This window comes from Telopea speciosissima, chromosome 2, assembly GCF_018873765.1.
Source record: "Telopea speciosissima isolate NSW1024214 ecotype Mountain lineage chromosome 2, Tspe_v1, whole genome shotgun sequence".
In the NCBI taxonomy this organism is placed as follows: Eukaryota; Viridiplantae; Streptophyta; class Magnoliopsida; order Proteales; family Proteaceae; genus Telopea; species Telopea speciosissima.
Window position 1 is genome coordinate 81,213,192 of NC_057917.1, and position 18,893 is coordinate 81,232,084.

Consider the following 18,893-nt stretch of genomic DNA (forward strand, 5'->3'; position numbering starts at 1 on the left):
TTGATAAGACAAAAAGAGCTAGTGGTGTTGCTGTTTCGACGATAAATGTTTTTCGGAAGGCTGGGAATTTAGACCAAGGCGATGATGGTGATGGCAACGATGTTGCGTATTCACCAATGTTATTGCGGTAATTTGGAGATGGATTGTGGATGGATTGATAACTGATGAGTCTCCAAGTATGGACCATGGTTGTTGTAGAGGGAGTGCAGGTTCAATTCCATGCTAGCATCATGATGGGGAAGAGTGGTGATAGAAACGGTAACTCTATCAATCCCTCTCTGTCATATTCGTTCCATTTGAAGCACATTCTTTCCAACGAATTAATTTGGGAATCAAAATCGTGGAAGGGGAGGATTGGGGTAGTGGTTGCAACCGTGATAAGTCTGGATCAAAGAGAAAAAGAAGACAAGGTTCTAGTTGAGTCTTCGATGGTTGTGAAGGTTGTTGTCATTCATTTACTTCCAACTCTTCATTACATTTTAATTTCATAATCATTCATTACTTTCTACTGACATAACATTTGAAAATTTTCTCATACATATTTCATTGCATGGCATAAATCAGATTCATATCACATTCATAAATCATATGCTTATCATTTCATACAAACATCTCATGTCATACTTCATTTTACATTCAATTAATATCAAGTAAACACTTTAAGCATTCCCATGGCATTCATTCTTATAATAATATATAAATCAAACATCATTCAATAAACACATCACATCTTACAATTCATACCCATGCTTTCCTCACACAACAAGCATACATTGTATTATAGTACATAATCATGGATCCATCACCTTCAACTCAACTTCTCTATTTCATCTCAACTTCCCTTTCATTCACTGCTCCAACAGCACTAAGGCTCATTAAAATAATACCATCATATAAATAATACCAAAGAATAGTAGAGCATTCCCACCATAATACAAATATTAATAAAATATTCACAGAAGTATAAAAATATCCAATGCATCGATGTTTTCGTTTACCCTAAACTTGAATTCAATCAGTTTGTTCCTAATCCTCACCTCTGTCTTACTGTGGTGGAACAAAAAAAACAGTTAAACAACAAAAATATTAAAAAAAATAACAATAAGGTAGTCAGAATTTAAAGATACCTTGTATCAGAAAAATTAGCCGCTATGAAATTTTTGATTGAATTATAAATGTCACTCCATTCTTTCTCATGCTTATTAGTAATTTCGAACATTTGCATATTGTTGAAATAAGAGTAACTAGATTAATGATCGAAACGAAAGAATAAAAAATAAGAACACGAAAAGACAATTTGCAGATTTACTGGTAACTTTCATGACTCTGGAAGCATTTATTGCTTTTGCAGTTTGATTTCTGCCTAATGATCTTGAAGCAGTAAGGTCTAAACTCTGAACTACTATCTTTTTTATCAGGTCTTCATCCAAAAGAATCATTAACTCGTCGTTACAAAGTAAGTGATCATGCTTCACTAAGTCGCCAGAGAGAGCGAGAATGTGAGAAGTAATCAAACATTCATACATATATCCAATCAATAAACACATTACAGACAATTTTATGACACAAGGTATAATTCTGAATTCTGACAACATTAGTTTCTTTCTTTTATTAATATTTTTTTAACTATTTTTTGTTTATTTGTGATAGTGAGGCGAGGAACAAACTTCTTGAACTCAAGTTTACACTAGGCGACACCATCGCCGCATTGCTCCACCACTAGTTGGGTTATGGAGATAGAGTCCTTATAGAAGGAAATTCGTCAAAGTGGAGCCCAACTAAGAAGCAAAGGATTGCCATCTTCAGGGCAGAGATCAGTGATGATCGATAGGAACTGAACCCTGTTGAGGGTGATCAGGAGGAGGAGCTGCCCTGTTGAGGATGATCAGGAGGAGGAACTGAACCCTGTTGAGGGTGATCAGGAGGAGGAGTTGCCCTGTTGAGGATGATCAGGAGGAGGAACTGAATCCTGTTGAGGGTGATCAGGAGGAGGAGCTAAACCCTGTTGAGGGTGATCAGGAGGAGGAGCTGAACCTTGTTGAGGATGATCATGAGGATGAACTGAACCCTATTGAGGGTGATCAGGAAGAGGAGCTGATCCCTGTTGAGGGTGATCAAGAGGAGGAACTGAACCCTGTTAAGGATGATCAGGAGGAAGAGCTGAACCCTATGGAGGATGATCACGAGGAGGAACTAAACCTTATTGAGGGTTATCAAGAGTAGGAGCTGAACCCTGTTAAGGATGATCAGGAGGAGGAGCTAAATCCTTTTGAGGGTGATCAGGAGGAGGAACTGAACCCTGTTGAGGGTGAGGAGGTGTAAACCCTCTCAAACTCCATGTAATCCATTTCAAAATCCAGACACCGTCTCTCATTATTTGAAGAAGCTCTTCTCCTTTCATTCCTTCTGCCTGTAATGATTCCATTGTAAGAGTAAGAGCTATAAGGTCAAAATAATGAAGTTCTGAGTTTGAAATTTTGAGCTGAAAACAGAAGAATGGTCAATTCGTGGAGTACCAAAATGGAATTTAATTTGAAAATTATCCATGGAACTCTTAAGTAAGCCTAAATAAACCACAACTATCCTGAATAAGGTAGGTAGCAATCTTGGATAGTTTAAACCAGAATTATCCTGAATAAGCCAATTCTTTTTGTCGAGGGTTTGGAGAGAGAGAGAGAGAGAGAGAAGAGCACTAAAGTCGATAGTGTTTGGGGGGGGGGTATGATGTTTTGTATTCTGTCATTTGCATAAGTGGGCTGATTACGAAGGGCCGTTAAGAGGCTGAGGACCTGAAGAGCTAGTGAGTCTATGTGGAGGCTCAGAGGCATCAACCCTTGATTTCTTTTTAGGGCTATATGGGTATTTCAGTAAAATTTTCTGTATAGGGTTTGTTATAAATTTGTAGCAAGGTTCTTTCTTCGTAACCAATCTAACTATCTAAGAGAGGCATGAGGACACTCAATAAGTCCCTTAAAACTGCCAAAGAATTCACTGAGAGACCTATCCCCTTGCTTATGTGTAAATAGTTTCTCATATATTTCATAAATACGAGACACATTCTTGGCTTGGGAATATGTCCCACGAAGATCAGTCCATACTCCTTTGGCTGTGGAGTGATACATAACATTAGAAACAATGGCTGGTTCCATACTATTCCATAACCAGATTTTAACAGTGGAGTTATCACGCATCCAAGTAGTGTAGGCAGCAGTGGAAGTCTTATCTTTAGGGTCATAAGAAGGAGGATCTTCAGTGAGATGCTGGACCTTATCCTTGGCATACAGATAGGTTTGTACAGCTTGTACCCATAGAGTGTAATTAGAAATCCCAGCCAGTTTAACACCAGTAATAGGTAGATGAATATGGTCCACAGTAGCTTTGGTCTCTTCCATAATATTAAACCAGAAAAGGAATAACAGGCAGTGAAGAAGTAACAGCAAGGGAAGGACCAGTTAAGGCTCAAGAGGAATATGGAATCCACAACAAGTTGTATATATGCAGAATACACATAGCAAAACCGGCAGCCAGTAAAATAGCTTTCGAGAAGCACAAAACAGGGATGAAAACTGTTTTTGATAAAAATCAGAATAACATCACCTGATATAGATATCTAAGAATGCTTTTGGGAAGATAAATAAAAGCCCAGAAGCTCAGACCAAGAAGCCAACAGCTTCAGCAGTTATAGAAAATATAGCAGTCCCAGAAAAACTTGGAAAAACAGAGTATCGCAGGTTAAAAAAAAACTGTAGTCCTTCAGGAGCAGCAATAGGAGAACTCAAAAGGTCTCAAAACTCTGATCGAGTGACACATATATGCAGTAGAATAGAACCCTCCAGGTTGGAGAAGTACATCTGGTGGAATGAAGAGAACCAGAAAAAATCCACAAAAAAAACTTGTGCAAGAAGATATCCTTCACTTGATCCTTAGAACATCAGTTAGCCCTTATAGGGAATGTATGCAGAATCAATCCTTACACAGCACATGATCTTCAGACATAGTATATGATAGCAGTACAGTCCTAGTTTGCTTGCGTAATCATCAATTAGGACATCATGTAGACAGGCAGCTTAGGCTGCTACAGCCAAGAAGAAGGAGGGAATCTAACTTGATCAAACCAGAATTGTAGAAAGAATAACCAGGATTTAACCTGGCTCTGATACCATGTAACAGAAATAAAAAGAAAAGACTGATCAGAAGAAGAAGATGAAGGAGAGGGAAGATGAGAGAAGAGCCTGCTAGAGATAGAGCAGTCTCGGTTGTGAGAGCTGCTCCTCTCATGCAGGAAATATATTAAATAATCTTTCTAAATATGTTTCCTAATTTAAGGAAACAGAATTACATCTAATAACTGAAATATGGAAAGAGAATAGGAACAAAATAAGAATACTACAGCTGGCAGACTACAGCTGGCCTATGGACTAGCTAGCTGTATCCATTACTTATGTACCCCCACGGTACATTAAGTCATGGACCCCCATACACATTTAATATATTTAACAGACTCTTAGTAGGAAACTTACTAAGAGTACAAAACTAATTACAAGGAAAGAATCTAACTAACGTAACTTAAACATCAACAAACTCTACAACTTAACATATATCACAATAGGGACACTCCCCCTATTGTGACCAAAGAAAACTAAAAATAGTACCGCAGGGTATGATAATAATACCCTTGCTAATGTAGGACAGTATTGAAGTCTCAACCAGTCCCAAATAGGATCTGAAATCAGGGAAATTGGTTCAGTTCGATGGGCTAAGAATGGGAGGTTTAATAGGGTAGGGTTTAGTTCAAGGGTGAGGGTAATGTGAAGGGATAGGCCTGGGACAGTAGGAAAGACAAGGGGTTAGGCAAAACAAATCTACAGAAGGGGTTTCTTGTCTGCCGATTTGAATAGCAGGCTAAGAAAATAGGGATTTAAGGGGTTTGGGGAGATTTCTTATGGAGGTCAATCAGCAGGTCAGAAGAGGCTGAAAGGGGGGTCGAGTGGAGCTCTTGGTTGGGGGAAGGAATGCTCAAAAGATGGGAGGAAGGTGATGGTTGGATTGAGCAGGGGAAGGGTGTAATGGAATTAGAAGGTTAGACAGAAATTAGAAGGTAACCTGGGAATGAAGGTCTGGGCAGCAGCAATGGAGCTCGGTTGAAGGGGAAGACTTCTCAAGGCTTGAAGACTTGCAGGGAATGAAAATCAGCCACAAGAAAGAGCCTCCTGGGCTTCCCGCCGCAAGGAGTCAGCTTGGATCACACAGCAGCTCCATCACCAAGGATCGAACACCATGGAAATAGCTTCATTGAAGCAACATGCAAGCAGCAGTATTGGAGAATAGAAATCGTGGCTTGTATGGCCTCTTGGGTTGTATTTATTGACTATCATAAAGAGAGAAAAGGCAAGGGAACAAAATTAGAAAGTCCTAAATTAAAAACTTCTAATTTTGACCCTTGACTTCGATTACAAAATTACAAAACACAATCAGCTTCTAACTAATGTGACTACTAATTTTAATCACCTACTAATTATGAAAATAGAAACTAACTACTAACTTAGCCCACATGGTTGACCATAACTTAAACTGGACCAATTTGAACCAATTACAATAGTACTAAATCTCGCGAAATCTCGATTGAGATTTCGGAAATTTCAAAAAACTCGAGATGGTCGAGACGAAACATGACTTCGAATAAAAAAAAATACAATATTTCGATTGTCTTGCGAAATTTCGAGCCAATATCTCATCTCGCAAGATATCGACTTAAAGTTACATAAACCACTTTATATAAATACACTATTTCATTGAGACTCTATCGAAATTTCGACCGAGAGCTCACCTGTGTCTTCTTTTTCGAGCTTTTGGTCTCCAAAGCCCAATTTTCACTCATTGTTGATGATTTTGGGTATGTTCTTCGAATCTTCTCGCCGCATCTACGCCGGAAACACCTTCTTAGCACATCTGTGAAGCCTTTCCACTATTTCAGGTAAAACCATATTCTCAAAATTTGTTTTTTTTTGGGGAAATGCATGATCAATATGTTTGTTTGTGATGAAATTAGTATATATTAGACACTGGAAGCCGATTTACAACTTTATGGTGTCGAATTTTTTTTTTGGTATATATATTATTTTTTTTATTTTTCTGCTTCAAAATTTTGATTTTCTTAGAACAAAAATAAAAAAATAATAGGGGTTATGTATATTGTATGGTGATCAATTAAATATATGTTAGACACTGTTAGCCGATCTACGGCTTCATGGTGTCGAAAATATTTTTCTGCCAATAAGTAATTATTTTAATTTTTGGAAATTATAAAAAATATTTAAAAAAAAGCAAAAAATAAGAAAAAATATGAGGTTTTTGTTTTAAAATTAATGAAAAATATAAAAGTAAATTGTACATACTTTTTAATTGCTGCCCATTTACATATCTTTTCGATTTTGTTGTGCTAGGCCAATAATTACTTGAAAAATATTTAAAAAATTATTTTTAAATATGAGAAAAATATGAGGGTTAGGGGAAAAATACACAATTAGCTATAAGTGAATTCTACATGTTGTTTTATTGCTGCCCATTTGCACATAATTTCGGTTTTGTTGTGCTAGGATAATATTTATTTGAAAAATATTTTTAAAAAATGTTTTTAAATATGAGAAAAATATGAGGGTTAGGGGAAAAATACTAAATAGTTATATACTTGATGTGCTTCAGTGATTAATGAATTGTCTTTTATTCATGCAACAGTAAACTAGTCCGATTATGGCGGACCGTGGTAAACGACAGAGCCAGATGCAGGAGGGGCAGAGGCATCCGGCCCGGACCCAGGGCCAGGGGGAGGAGAGAACACCCAGGCGCACTAGGGGTGACATTGCATGGTTGCACGGCACTCCAATTGATGGGGATAAAAGAAAAATACAATGCAATTATTGTCACCAGAAGTTTTTGGGAGGTGGTGCCACTAGACTCAAACAACATCTAGCTAGGAATTCTCCTGAAGTGGTCTCATGTCATATGGTCCCTGTTGAGCTGTCATTGAGTACATGAAGGGAGGGAGTAAGAGGAACGCTCAGAGGGAGAAGGCAAGAGTAGAACTTGAGTAAGCAGTGAGGTGTACAGCGGGAGGCTATCATGATGATGTTGATCATGGTGATGATGATGACGACAGTGATGATCCTGTCTATGTTCCTGATGATATAGAGATTGAGCGAGAGGCTAGGGATTGGAGACGAGCATTGATGATGAGTAGAGCCAGTTATCATGAGGATCAGGAGAGACAGAGAGTAGGTGGTAGTGGAGGAGCTGGTACCTCTAGAGCTGGTGCTAGTGGTAGTGGAGGAGCAGGTGGGTTGCCTAATCCCTTTAGGAGATCACAGAGTCCGAGGGTAGCTCCGCCTCCACCATCTCCAGTAGTACCACCACGAGATGACCCAGCACTTCACCAAGCACCTGGTGTTTATAGAAAGAAAGGCAACAAGCAACCAAAAATCAAGGGAGCATGGAAAAATTTGAAGGGGATGGCGAAGGAATCTATAGCTAAGTGGATGTTATACAATACCATCCCAGCAAACACAACACAAGGCCCCTTTTATCAGACTATGATAGATTCCATTACTGAGGCTGGCCCAGGGTATAAGGGGCCCACCCCACATGAGATTATGAATGTATATTTGCCCCAGCAGAAGAGAGAGCTTGAAGACTACATCAATGAAATGAGGGGGATGTGGGAGAGCTATGGGGTGACCATAATGTGTGATGGTTGGACTGGTCCTACAAGAAAGTCCATCATCAACTTTATGGTGTATTGTGATGGGAGGACAATCTTTCTGAAGTCTGTTGATGCATCCAAGGAGAAAAAGGATGCAAAGTATATCTACAAACTGTTGAAGGAAGTGGTAGAAGATGTAGAAGTGGGGAACGTTGTCCAAATTGAAACGGACAACGGAAGCAACTACAAGAGTACCGGTGAGAAGTCGATGCAAAACAGTAAGTACCGGTTGTTTTGGACTCCATGTGCTGCCCATTGGATAGACCTCATGTTGAAGGATATGTGAAAGATCAAATTGGTACAACATGTTGTGGAAAAGGCAAGGCAAATGACCAACTTTGTCTACAACCTCTTGAGGGAGAAGTGTGGGGGTGACTTAGGGAGGCCAGGCATAACTAGATTCGCCACCAACTACATTGCACTCAAGAGTATAGAGACCAAGAAGTCTGGACTTAGATCTATGTTTGCTTCTGAAGACTGGTTCAACTGGAATGGATCCAATACCCATGGTGGTAGGGAAGCGCAAGCTACCATTTCATCAGACGACTTTTGGTCAAAGTTGCATAAAGTGGTACAACTTCTGGACCTAGTGGTCAAGGTTTTGCATATAGTTGATTCTGCTCTCAAGGGACCAACCATGCCACATCTATATGCTGCCATAGACTTAATGAATGAAGGTGTTTACAATGCAAATCCACGAGGTAGCAAATACTTTCTCAAAATTATCAAGGAATGCTGGGAAAATCAACTTATGCCATCCACTGCATAAGACTGGTGAGTGTAGTTTGTTTTTTATGCAATTACATCTTTTAAAGTTAATTTGAAAGATATATTACTAACTATTAAGGCATTGACAATATGTAATGTCAATTTTAGCATATTATTCAAACCCCAAGTCCCAATACAATCATAGGCTTAGGTTGAATAGTAGTCTTATTGACGAAGTAAAAGAAATAATTGCCAAGTTGGAGCCGAATAGTAAATTACAAGCTATATGCAACAATGACGTGAGTCTTATAAGTTATAATTCATTTGGAATTACTCAGTTCAATACTAAATAGTAATGAGTCATTACTAATTTTAAATATTTTCCAAATGTTTATAGTTGAAGACTTTTAGGGATGCATTGGGAAGTTTTGGAACCGATGCTGCAGAGCAAGGCCGGACATGCGGTGATGCCGGTACTCATTAGTCATTACTCAATTCAATATCTTATTCTTTAAATTATGTATGTGTTGAAACTTTTGAAATGAAGGTGACATGCCTCTTTTGCTGTAATGCAGCTGAATGGTGGGTGTTGTATGGGGGTTCGGCAGACAATTTAAGAAAAATAGCAATCAAGATTCTCTCCCAGACATGTTCAGCATCTGGCTATGAACGGAATTGGAGTACATTTTCTCTCATCCACTCCAAGAGGAGAAATAGATTGGGTTCTGAACGTCTATCTGACTTGGTGTATGTGCATTACAATTTGAGGTTGAAGATGCAACACATACGCATGGGACGAGGGTATCAGGGAAAATATCGATCTCGTTGACATTTTCCAGGTGGAGTCAGATGATGAAGATCCTATTGTGGATTGGGTGAGGGATAGAGGTGAGCCAGTGTTAGATCAGCCTGGAGGTAGGCCTGACCCCATGATAGCCGAACATATAGAAGCTGATGTGGATGACTTTATGGCTGCAGAGGGTGAGGTACACGCACGGGACGTGTCACCCATACTGTTCCAGCCTACTGGTGGCAATGTTGATGAGGAGGAAGAAGATTGGTCCGTGTCCTCTGGTGGCGGTGGCGGTGGTGGTGGAGATGGTGATGGTGGAGGTGATGATGGTGATGGTGGTCAAGCATATGAGGGAACTCGAGTCCCGTATGTGGTAGAAGAGCAGCAAGAGGCAATCTATGCCCCCACACCGGCCACACGGCCCACACCATCCACCTCGACCTACTCGAGAAAGCATCGTGGCCAGTCCCGTCTTGGTGGCCGTGGTAGTGGTACTAGTAGGCAGACTGATCTTATGGACATTGATACCCTATCTGGCTCTGTTGGTGGACTGAGTATTGGCGATAAAGACAGCAGATCGAGTGGGCATTTTCGTGCCCCATCTTTTCATATAGAGAGCAGTCCATCTCCAGCACAATCAGAGTATAGTTCATCTCATTCACATCCATATGGCGAAGGGCAGGCTGGGCAGTTGACTTGGGGACGGGAGCCTATATCTTCTCCATCCATTCTCAGTTTTGAGTATGACTCCCACTCACAGGGATGTAGTGGATCGTCTTTTGTGGATGACTTCTTTTCCTACCCAACCCACCTGCCGTACAGCCCGTACCCGTACCCATACATGCTCTCGGAGCCGTCATATAACTCATATCATAGTGGATCAGTGGGTAGTACTTCTTCACAGTTTGGTGACCTATATCCTAGGATAGGTTACCTTCAGCATGTTGATGATGAAGTTTACATGGCCACTGTGGATCACTACACTCATTTCTTCTCCCAGACTATCATAGTTATCAAGGCGAGAAGGCATTCATGGTGTTTTAGAGAGTCAAAAATCAAGGCGACACCGCCATGGCGGCAAAGCGCCCGTCATGGCGCCCAAGGAGCCCGCCATGGTGCCCAAGGCGTCTAAGGCGACCAAGGAGCCTGGACGCCATGGCGTCGCCATTGAGACTCCTTGATAACTATGCAGACTATGACGTGGCATTCATTTGTCCTACAGTCGGAGAGGTCGGAGAGCAATACACGTCGGCTCCATCGGACTATGAGTGGGGTTGATCCTGGATGGCGGAGTAGTTATTATTAGAAAATTTGTAAACATTTGAGTCACTTGATGACTACTTGACTTGTATTGGATTATTGGGGATATTGTCATTTTGAATTTTTGCTATCATCTTCTTATGTTGTTAACTTGTTATTGACTTAATGTACTTAATATTATGACTTAAGTTATGAGTTATGAGTTATGACTGTTATGAGTCATTCACTTTATGTTTCCAACTTCCAAGTCAATTTACTTGTTTAAATTGCTTATTAATCATTAATTTATTATGTGTTCTAGTACTTAAAGTCTTAAACAATGTGTATGTATAATTAACTAAGTTATACATTAGGGTTCGATCGTACATTGCCAATCAATGGTGCAAATCCAAAACACCATTTTGGGTGACTATTTTTGCAATTTGAACATTTAAATGTGTTTATATAGCCTAAAATAGGGTTTCCATGATGTTTCAGGCCTTAACTTGGCCTAAAACCCACCGAAATGACCTACCGAAACATACCAGAAAAAATACAAAATTTCGACTGAAATATCCGAAATTTCGGATATTTAGGTCAGCCCGAAACACTGAAACGAAAGGAGTTTTCGAACCATGGAACCAACTGGTTCATTGGTTTATTACAAGACTCAAAATAAAAACATAACAACCCAATAGAACAAAACTGTTCACGTGAACAGTACCTCATGAACAGTGTTACACTACCAGTAGTTGAAAATCAAAATCGTGGCTGGTTGCCAAGGTAGGCAGCAGCCTTCTTCTTTTTCTTCCTTGAGTACACCCTTGGTTCTGCATCACTTGCAGTACATATCTTAACACTCTCCTTCAAGCTGGAGCATATAAATCACCCATGCCTAGCATGGAACAGCCCTTCCGGAAAGCAGGACTAAATAGAGGCTTAGTAAACATATCACCCAACTGATATGCAGAATAAATAAATGAAGTATCAATCAACTTCCTCATAACTACATTCCTAACAAAATGACAGTCAACTTCAATGTGTTTGGTCTTTTCATGAAATCCTGGGTTATTGGCAATCATAGTTGTCATCGCTGCTAGGCGACCCTAGGCGGTGGAGAGGATCCACAATCAGAGGACACCAAGTAGACGAATGAGGTGACCAAGGTGCCCAAGTCGACTGGATGCCTAGGCGACGCCTTGACAACTATGTTGGCAATGTAGATAGCAACTTGATTATCACAAAACATCTTCATAGGTTTAAGTTGAGAAGAGAAGATTTGAAAATGATTTGGCTTGTCTAATATGACAGAGGCCTTTCTTATTTATAATGTGGATATTGAGAACAAAGGGAACAAATACGGTATGTAGTACAACTCCATAAATGGTATGGAATACTAAGCTATGGCGTGGTATCCTTATCCTATGATGTGACATTCCAATCTTTAACACTCCCCCTCAAGTTGGTGCATAGATATCTCTCATGCCCAACTTGCATATTATATGATGGAACAACTTACAATTTAAACCCTTTGTAAACACATCAGCTAACTGATTTTCAGAATTGACAAGCAGAATCCAAATTGAGCATTGGTCAAACTTCTCATTGATGAAGAGTCTGTAAATCTCAATGTGCTTGGTCTTGTCATGCTGAACTGGGTTATGAGCTAATTGATTGCTGCCTTCTTAGTAGAGCCTCATAGGTTCTTTAGTAATCACTCCTAGATCATCAAGTAGCATCTTAAGCCATATAAGCTCACAAACACCTTGGGTCATTGCTCAGTACTTCGCTTCAACGTCTAGATACCACTGATTGCTTCTTGCTTTTCTAGGTAACTAGATTACCTCCAAGGAAAGTACAATATCCAGAAGTAGACCGTCGATCATCTATAGAGCCAGCCAAGTCTACATCAGTGAAGGCTTCCGACTTCAAATTGCCATAATTAGAGAATAAGATTACCTTTCCAGTGGAAGATTTCGAATATCTCAGAATTCGATATACTACCACGAGGGGTGTAGTCTATGGATAATGTAGAAACCATAGTTCAAAATCACAACGAAATTTTGTAAATTTCGATTGGTTTGAGACAAAATGTACAGTCAAATTAAAAAATTAATATATACAATGTTTCAGTCGAAATTTCTGCGAGATGTCGAAATTTTGACTGTGTATAACATCTCGCCAAAATTTCGGCCAGATGTTACAAAAGCCAACTTTAAAATTACCAAAACTGGTGACTCTTGGTCGAAATTTCAACGGAGAGTTCCAAAGAGTCCCATTTCACACTTATAAGTTGGCTCTTCGCTTTTGTGCTTTCTTCTTCGAATTTTCGCCGCATCAACACCGGAATCACTAGGGAAAACATCATTGAAGCTTGCTCCACTATTTCAGGTAAAATCACTTTCTCAAAAAATGTTTTTTTGAAAAACATATGATCAATACATGTTGGTTAGTAATGAATTTATTCTGTCAGACCCCAAAGTTTGTTCTACCACCTCACTATGTCAAATTTTTTTTTTCTACTCTAAAATTTTGATTTTCCTACAACAAAAATGTAAAACATTAAGGATTATGTAAACTAGATGGGGATCAATTAAATATATGTTAGACACCATTGGCCGATCTAAAGCCTCACGGTGTTGAAATATTTTTTCTGCCAATAATTAATTATTTTTATTTTCTGAAATTAATAAAATATTTAAAAAGGAAAAAATAAGGAAAAATATGAGATGTTGGTTTGAAAATTAATGAAAAAATATGAATTTTTGAAGTGCATTAGAGGCATATTATGGTGTATCATTTTCGGTTTTGTTTGTGTTAGACCAATATTTATTAGAAAAATGTTTTTAAATATGAGAAAAATATAAGGGTTAGGGGAAAAATACTAAATAACTATATACTTGTTTTAGTGGTCTCAAACTCTTAAAGTCTTATTTGAAGTGCTTCAGTTTTTAATGTTTTACTCGAGCAATAGTAAACAAGTCAGATTATGGCGGACCGTGAAAGACAGCACAGGCAGGGAAAGCAGAGGCAGGGGGAGCAGAAGCAAGAGGAGCAAAGGCCACCCAGGCGCCCCAGGGGTGACATTGCATGGTTGCAAGGAGTGGCAATTGATGGGGATGAAATAAAAACAAAGTGTAATTACTGTGATAAGAGGTTTTCGGGAGGTGGGGCTACTAGACTCAAACGACATGTGACTGGGAATTCTCCTGATATAGTCTCATGTCATATGGTCCCTGTTGAGGTAGCTAGGACCATAAGTGAGCACATGAGGGGAGGAAGTAAGAGCAAGGCTAAGAGGGAGAAGGCAAGGATAGAACTTGAGGATGCAGTGAGGAGTACAATGAGAGGCTATAATGATAGAGAAGATGATGATAGTAATGACCCTATCTATGTGCCTGATGATATACAGACTGAGGAAGAGGATAGGGATTTTCGGCGGGTACATGCGAGGAGTAGAGCCACTTATCATGAGGATCAGGATAGACTGAGAGTAGGTGGTAATGGAGGAGCTAGTACCTCTAGAGCAGGTGGTAGTGGTAGTGGTAGGAGGAGCTAAAACCTCTAGAGCAGGTCGTAGGCAGCTTGGGTTGCCTAATCCCATCAGGAGATCACAGAGTACGAGGGCAGCTACGCCTCCACCACCTCCGGTAATACCTCCACGAGTTGACCCCATACTACAACAGGATCTTAGTGTTTACAAGAAGAAAGGCAGCAAGCAGTGTAAGATAAAGGAGCAGGGAAAAATTTGAAGGGGGTTGTGAAAGAGTCTATAGCTAAGTACATGTTATACAATACCATCCCAGCAAACATCGTACAAGGCCCCTATTATCAGACGATGATAGATGCAATTGCTGAGGCAGGCCCAAGGTATAAGGGAGCCATCCCATATGAGATAATGAATGTTTATTTGCCTCAACAGAAGAGTGAGCTTGAGGAGTATATTGCTGAAATGAGGGGGATGTGGGAGACCTATGGGGTGACTATTAGTGTGATGGTTGGACTGGTCCTACAAGAAAGTTCATCATCAACTTTATGGTGTATTGTGATGGGAGGACAATATTCATCAAATCTGTGGATGCATCCAAGGAGAAAAAGGATGCAAAATATATTTGCAAATTGTTGAAGGAGGTAGTAGCAGAGGTAGGAGTGAAGAATGTTGTCCTGGTTGTAACGGACAACGGAAGCAACTTCAAGAAGGTCGGTGAGAAGTTAATGCATAATAGTAAGTATCGACTTTTTTGGACACCTTGTACAGCCCACATAAAGAACTCATGCTGAAGGATATGGGGAGGATAAAATTGGTACAGGGTGTGGTAGATAGGGCAAGACAAGTGACCAATTTTGTATACAACCATGGGTATGCACTAAACCTTCTGAGGGATAAGTGTGGGGGTAAATTGGTGAGGCCGGGCATAACTAGATTCGCCACAAACGACATTGCACTCAAAAGCTTTGAAGCGAAGAAGTCTGGACTTAGATCTATGTTTGCTTGTGAGAAGTGGTTTGAATGTAGAGGGTCCAATACCCAAGATGGGAAGGAAGCACAAGTTACCATTTCATCTGATGACTTTTGAACAAATCTGAATAAAGTGGTTAAAATCTTGGACCCAGTGGTCAAGGTTCTGCATATAGTGGACTCCGCTTTTAAGGGGTCCACCATGCCACACTTGTATGTTGTTATAGACATGATGAAGGATAACATGTACAATGCAAATCCACGTGGTAGCAAGCACTTTATCAAGATTATCAAGGATCGTTGGGAGCTTCAACTTATGCATATACTGCATAAGGCTGGTGAGTAATTTTGTTAATGTAACTAATTCACATTACATCTTATAATTTGAAGGATATATTACTATTTAACTATGCATTGACAATATATATATATATATATATATATATATATATATATATATATATATATATATATGTATATTTGTGTGTGTGTGTGTGTGGATTTTCAGCATACTATTTGAACCCCAAGTACCAATATAGTCCTAGGCTTGGGTTGAATACTAGTCTTATTGTTGGAGCCAGATAGTAAATTACAGTCTATCTGCAACACTGAGGTAAGTCTCATAATTCATTTGGAATATAATTAGTAAATAGTACTGAGTCATTACAAATTTTAAAAGATTTCCAAATGGGTATTAGATGAAGAGTTTTAGGGATGCATTGGGGAGTTTTGGAACCAAAGTTGCAGAGCACGGCCGGTCATGCGGTGATGTTGGTAATCAATTCCATATCTTGTTTTTTAAGTTACATATGTATTGAAACTTGTGAAATGCAAATAACATGTCTTTTTTGCTGTAATGCAGCTGAATGGTGGGTGTTTTGTAGGAGTATGACAGAGAAGTTAAGGAACTGGTTCCGCATTTGGCCGTGAGCGGAACTGGTGTACGTTTTCACTCATCTACTCCAAGAGGCGAAACAGATTGGGTTCCCAACGTCTATATGACTTGGTGTATGTGCACTACAATATGTGGCTGAAGATGCAACACATATGCATGGGACAGGAGGATAATAGGAAAACTATCGATCTCGGCAATATTTTCCAAGTGGACTTGGACGTTGAGGATCCTATTGTGGATTGGGTGAGGGATAGAGGTGAGCCAGTGTTGGACCAGGCAGGAGGTAGGCCTAATCCCATGATAGTCGCTGAGATGGGTGCTGATGTGGATGAGTGGTAAAAGAGGGTCAGATACACACACAGGAAGCATCATCCATGCGTTGCTGATGAGGAAGATGACTGGTCCATGTCCTCAAGTGGCGGGACTCAGACTCAAACTCACAGATCACCACCAACTCTTGGCTGGTGTGTTAAAACTCCTTTTGTGGAATGGCTAATACCTTCTTCTCAGAGCTTGTACCCTTCCGATTAGTTCACAAGGATCTTCTTTAGTGCATTTCAGCTGGTATGTTGACTGGATGGAAAACACTATGTTGGCCCTTGTGTTAGAATACACACTGATTCTTCTTACCACCAACCATAACATCGTTGTCATACATCTAGGGCCTCCCGAGTAGAACATAAGTGAGCCTCATGGGTATAACATCACACCAAACATCCTCTGAATATTGATGAAGCTGTAAAGGAACTGAGCAACGCTGATTCACCTCTAAAGTATGACCATTCAGTAGTGATACCTTATATGGTTGTGGATGCTTCCTAGTCTTTAACCCTGCTTTCTTCACAAAAGCTTCGGAAGTTACATTAACACAGATGCCACAATCAACAATTACCTGTATAGTGTGATCCCTAGAACGCATATGGGTATAGAATATACAATTGCGCCTCCAATCTTCGCCTTTGGTTTCAGCCACCAAAAGTCGAGTAACCACATTAATACTGTATGTATAGTCTTCGGGAGCATCATCATAATACTCATCAGCATTGAAATCACCATCATCAAATGGGTAGAGTAATAAATCAGGGTCTTCACCTTCAATTGTCTCTTCTTTTTCAGCAACAGCAGCAATCTTCCTATGGAGAGGACAATTCTTTGCATAGTGTCCAACCTCTTGACAATGAAAACAGTTTACCCTGTTGCTACTAGGCATAGGTGCTTTACCTTTGTGATCTGATCGTGTAGGATCTGCAAGACGTGAAGGACCAGCAGTATAGGGTTTGGGAGCTGAGAAATTTTTCTTGTTCTCAACAGCTGGAGTACCAAACCGTCTACCAGTAGATGCCAATAATTCTTCTGTCCGAAGAGCATTCTCAAAACAATCCCTAACATTAGATACATCAGCAACGCCAATAGCCCTGTTAATATAACTAATATAACTTATCAATCCCAATCGAAATCGAGATAACACTTGAATTTCATTCCCTCTAATGCTAGTAGAAGAAGAGAGTGACTCAAGCCGATGCATATACTCAGCTTACCCACCTGGCTTTTGCTGATGACCTTATGATCTTCTCCAAAGCCTCCTTTGTCTCCCTTGAGATAATCATGTCCTGTCTCCAAACTTTTGAGGATTTATCAAGACTCTGCATCAACCGGAGGAAATCTCTTTTGTTCTTGGGAGGCGTTTCGGAGGTTGGCAAAGCATTATTTTCCCAGGTGACTAGCTTCTCCATTGGGCAACTTCCACTCAAATACTTGGGTCTCCCCTTGATTCCGGCAAGATTATCTTCCCACTGCATCCCCATGCAAGATATCATTTGTAAGAAGCTCCAACTTTGGAAAGGTAGACTCCTGTCTTATGCTGGCCGATTAGTGCTCATCAAATCTGTTCTTCAGTCTTGCTACATTTATTGATCTGGGTGCTTCCTCAGTCTACCATCGAGGACCTGGAATCTCTCATGTCTGCCTTCCTTTGGAAAGGTTCTGATGCGACAAAATTTCTTCGCCCCACCAGTTGGGTTGCAGTTTGTCTTCCCCTAAAAGAGGGGGGGGGGGGCTTGGCCTAAGAAGAATAAGAGATGTGAAGACAACTAATGTTATCAAGCTAATATGGAAGTTGGTCTCCAAACACCATAGCATTTTGGTTGATCGGGTCTACTCCGGCCCCCTCTGCTCTGACTCCATTTGAACAGCCCCGACCTCCCCGAATGCTTTTTGGGCTTGGCGCAAGATCCTGAAGCTTCACCCCGTAGCTCTAGAGGCCATCTCCATCAAGATCATAGACGGCTCTTCCACCTCTCTATGGCTCGACCAATGGGCATCCTATGGACATACTTCTGCACTTGATCTCCCCCCCAGGATCATATATAACTTTGGCCTTCCAAAGCACTCCAAGGTCGCCAATATCATCACGCTTGGAGATTGGACCCCCCGGCTTCCTCTTCTCCATTACTTACTTCAGTATAGAATGCTCTGCCGCCCATTACTTGTCACTCATCTGGTAGGGGAGATAGGATCACTTGGACTCCATCCTCTTCAGGGCTCTTCAATATCAAAGTGGCTTAGAACCTTGTCCGCCAGCATGGTCCTATTGAAGCAGATAGGCGTTGGGTAAATTAGAAGTAATTTATTGTATTTATTTTCTTTTCTTTATTTCAGCCGTAAGTAGAAGTAGAGTGAGTCAAAGTTTGTCTCAGTCGAGTCCATGATAGAGTTAATTTCTATTTCAGTTTCAAATAGGAATATGATTTCTTTTCTTTTAATCTTATAAAAGGGAATGTAACCCACGACGGAGATTAGTTTTGAATGAATGAAAAATTGAGTTGAATTGTGATGCCGTGGCTACTTTCTCCTCCCCCTGCAATTCAGGATTTTTTTTCTTTTTTCTAACCCTTTCCTCCTCTTCTTCAGTTCTTCTCTAATCTCTTCTATACTCTAGGGTTTGAGACATACCATGTTTAGCCCCCCCAAAAAAAAAGACATACCATAAAGCAAGTTAAACTTCAGCTCCTTATTGAGAAGACTATCCTCTGAACTCAATTGG

At 40.1% G+C, this 18,893-nt stretch overlaps 1 protein-coding gene across 1 annotated transcript; it reads right to left on the minus strand.

Annotated features, from left to right (window-relative positions):
* Positions 1-2,933: 2,933 nt before the first annotated feature.
* On the minus strand, positions 2,934-3,392 carry LOC122651218. Its single transcript, XM_043844524.1, has one exon. The coding sequence runs from the start codon at positions 3,390-3,392 to the stop codon at positions 2,934-2,936; it is 459 nt and encodes a 152-aa protein (XP_043700459.1).
* Positions 3,393-18,893: the final 15,501 nt, after the last annotated feature.

Excerpts from the sequence above, each read along its gene's own strand:
- LOC122651218 (XM_043844524.1), bottom strand. The coding sequence starts at position 3,392 with ATGGAAGAGACCAAAGCTACTGTGGACCATATTCATCTACCTATTACT.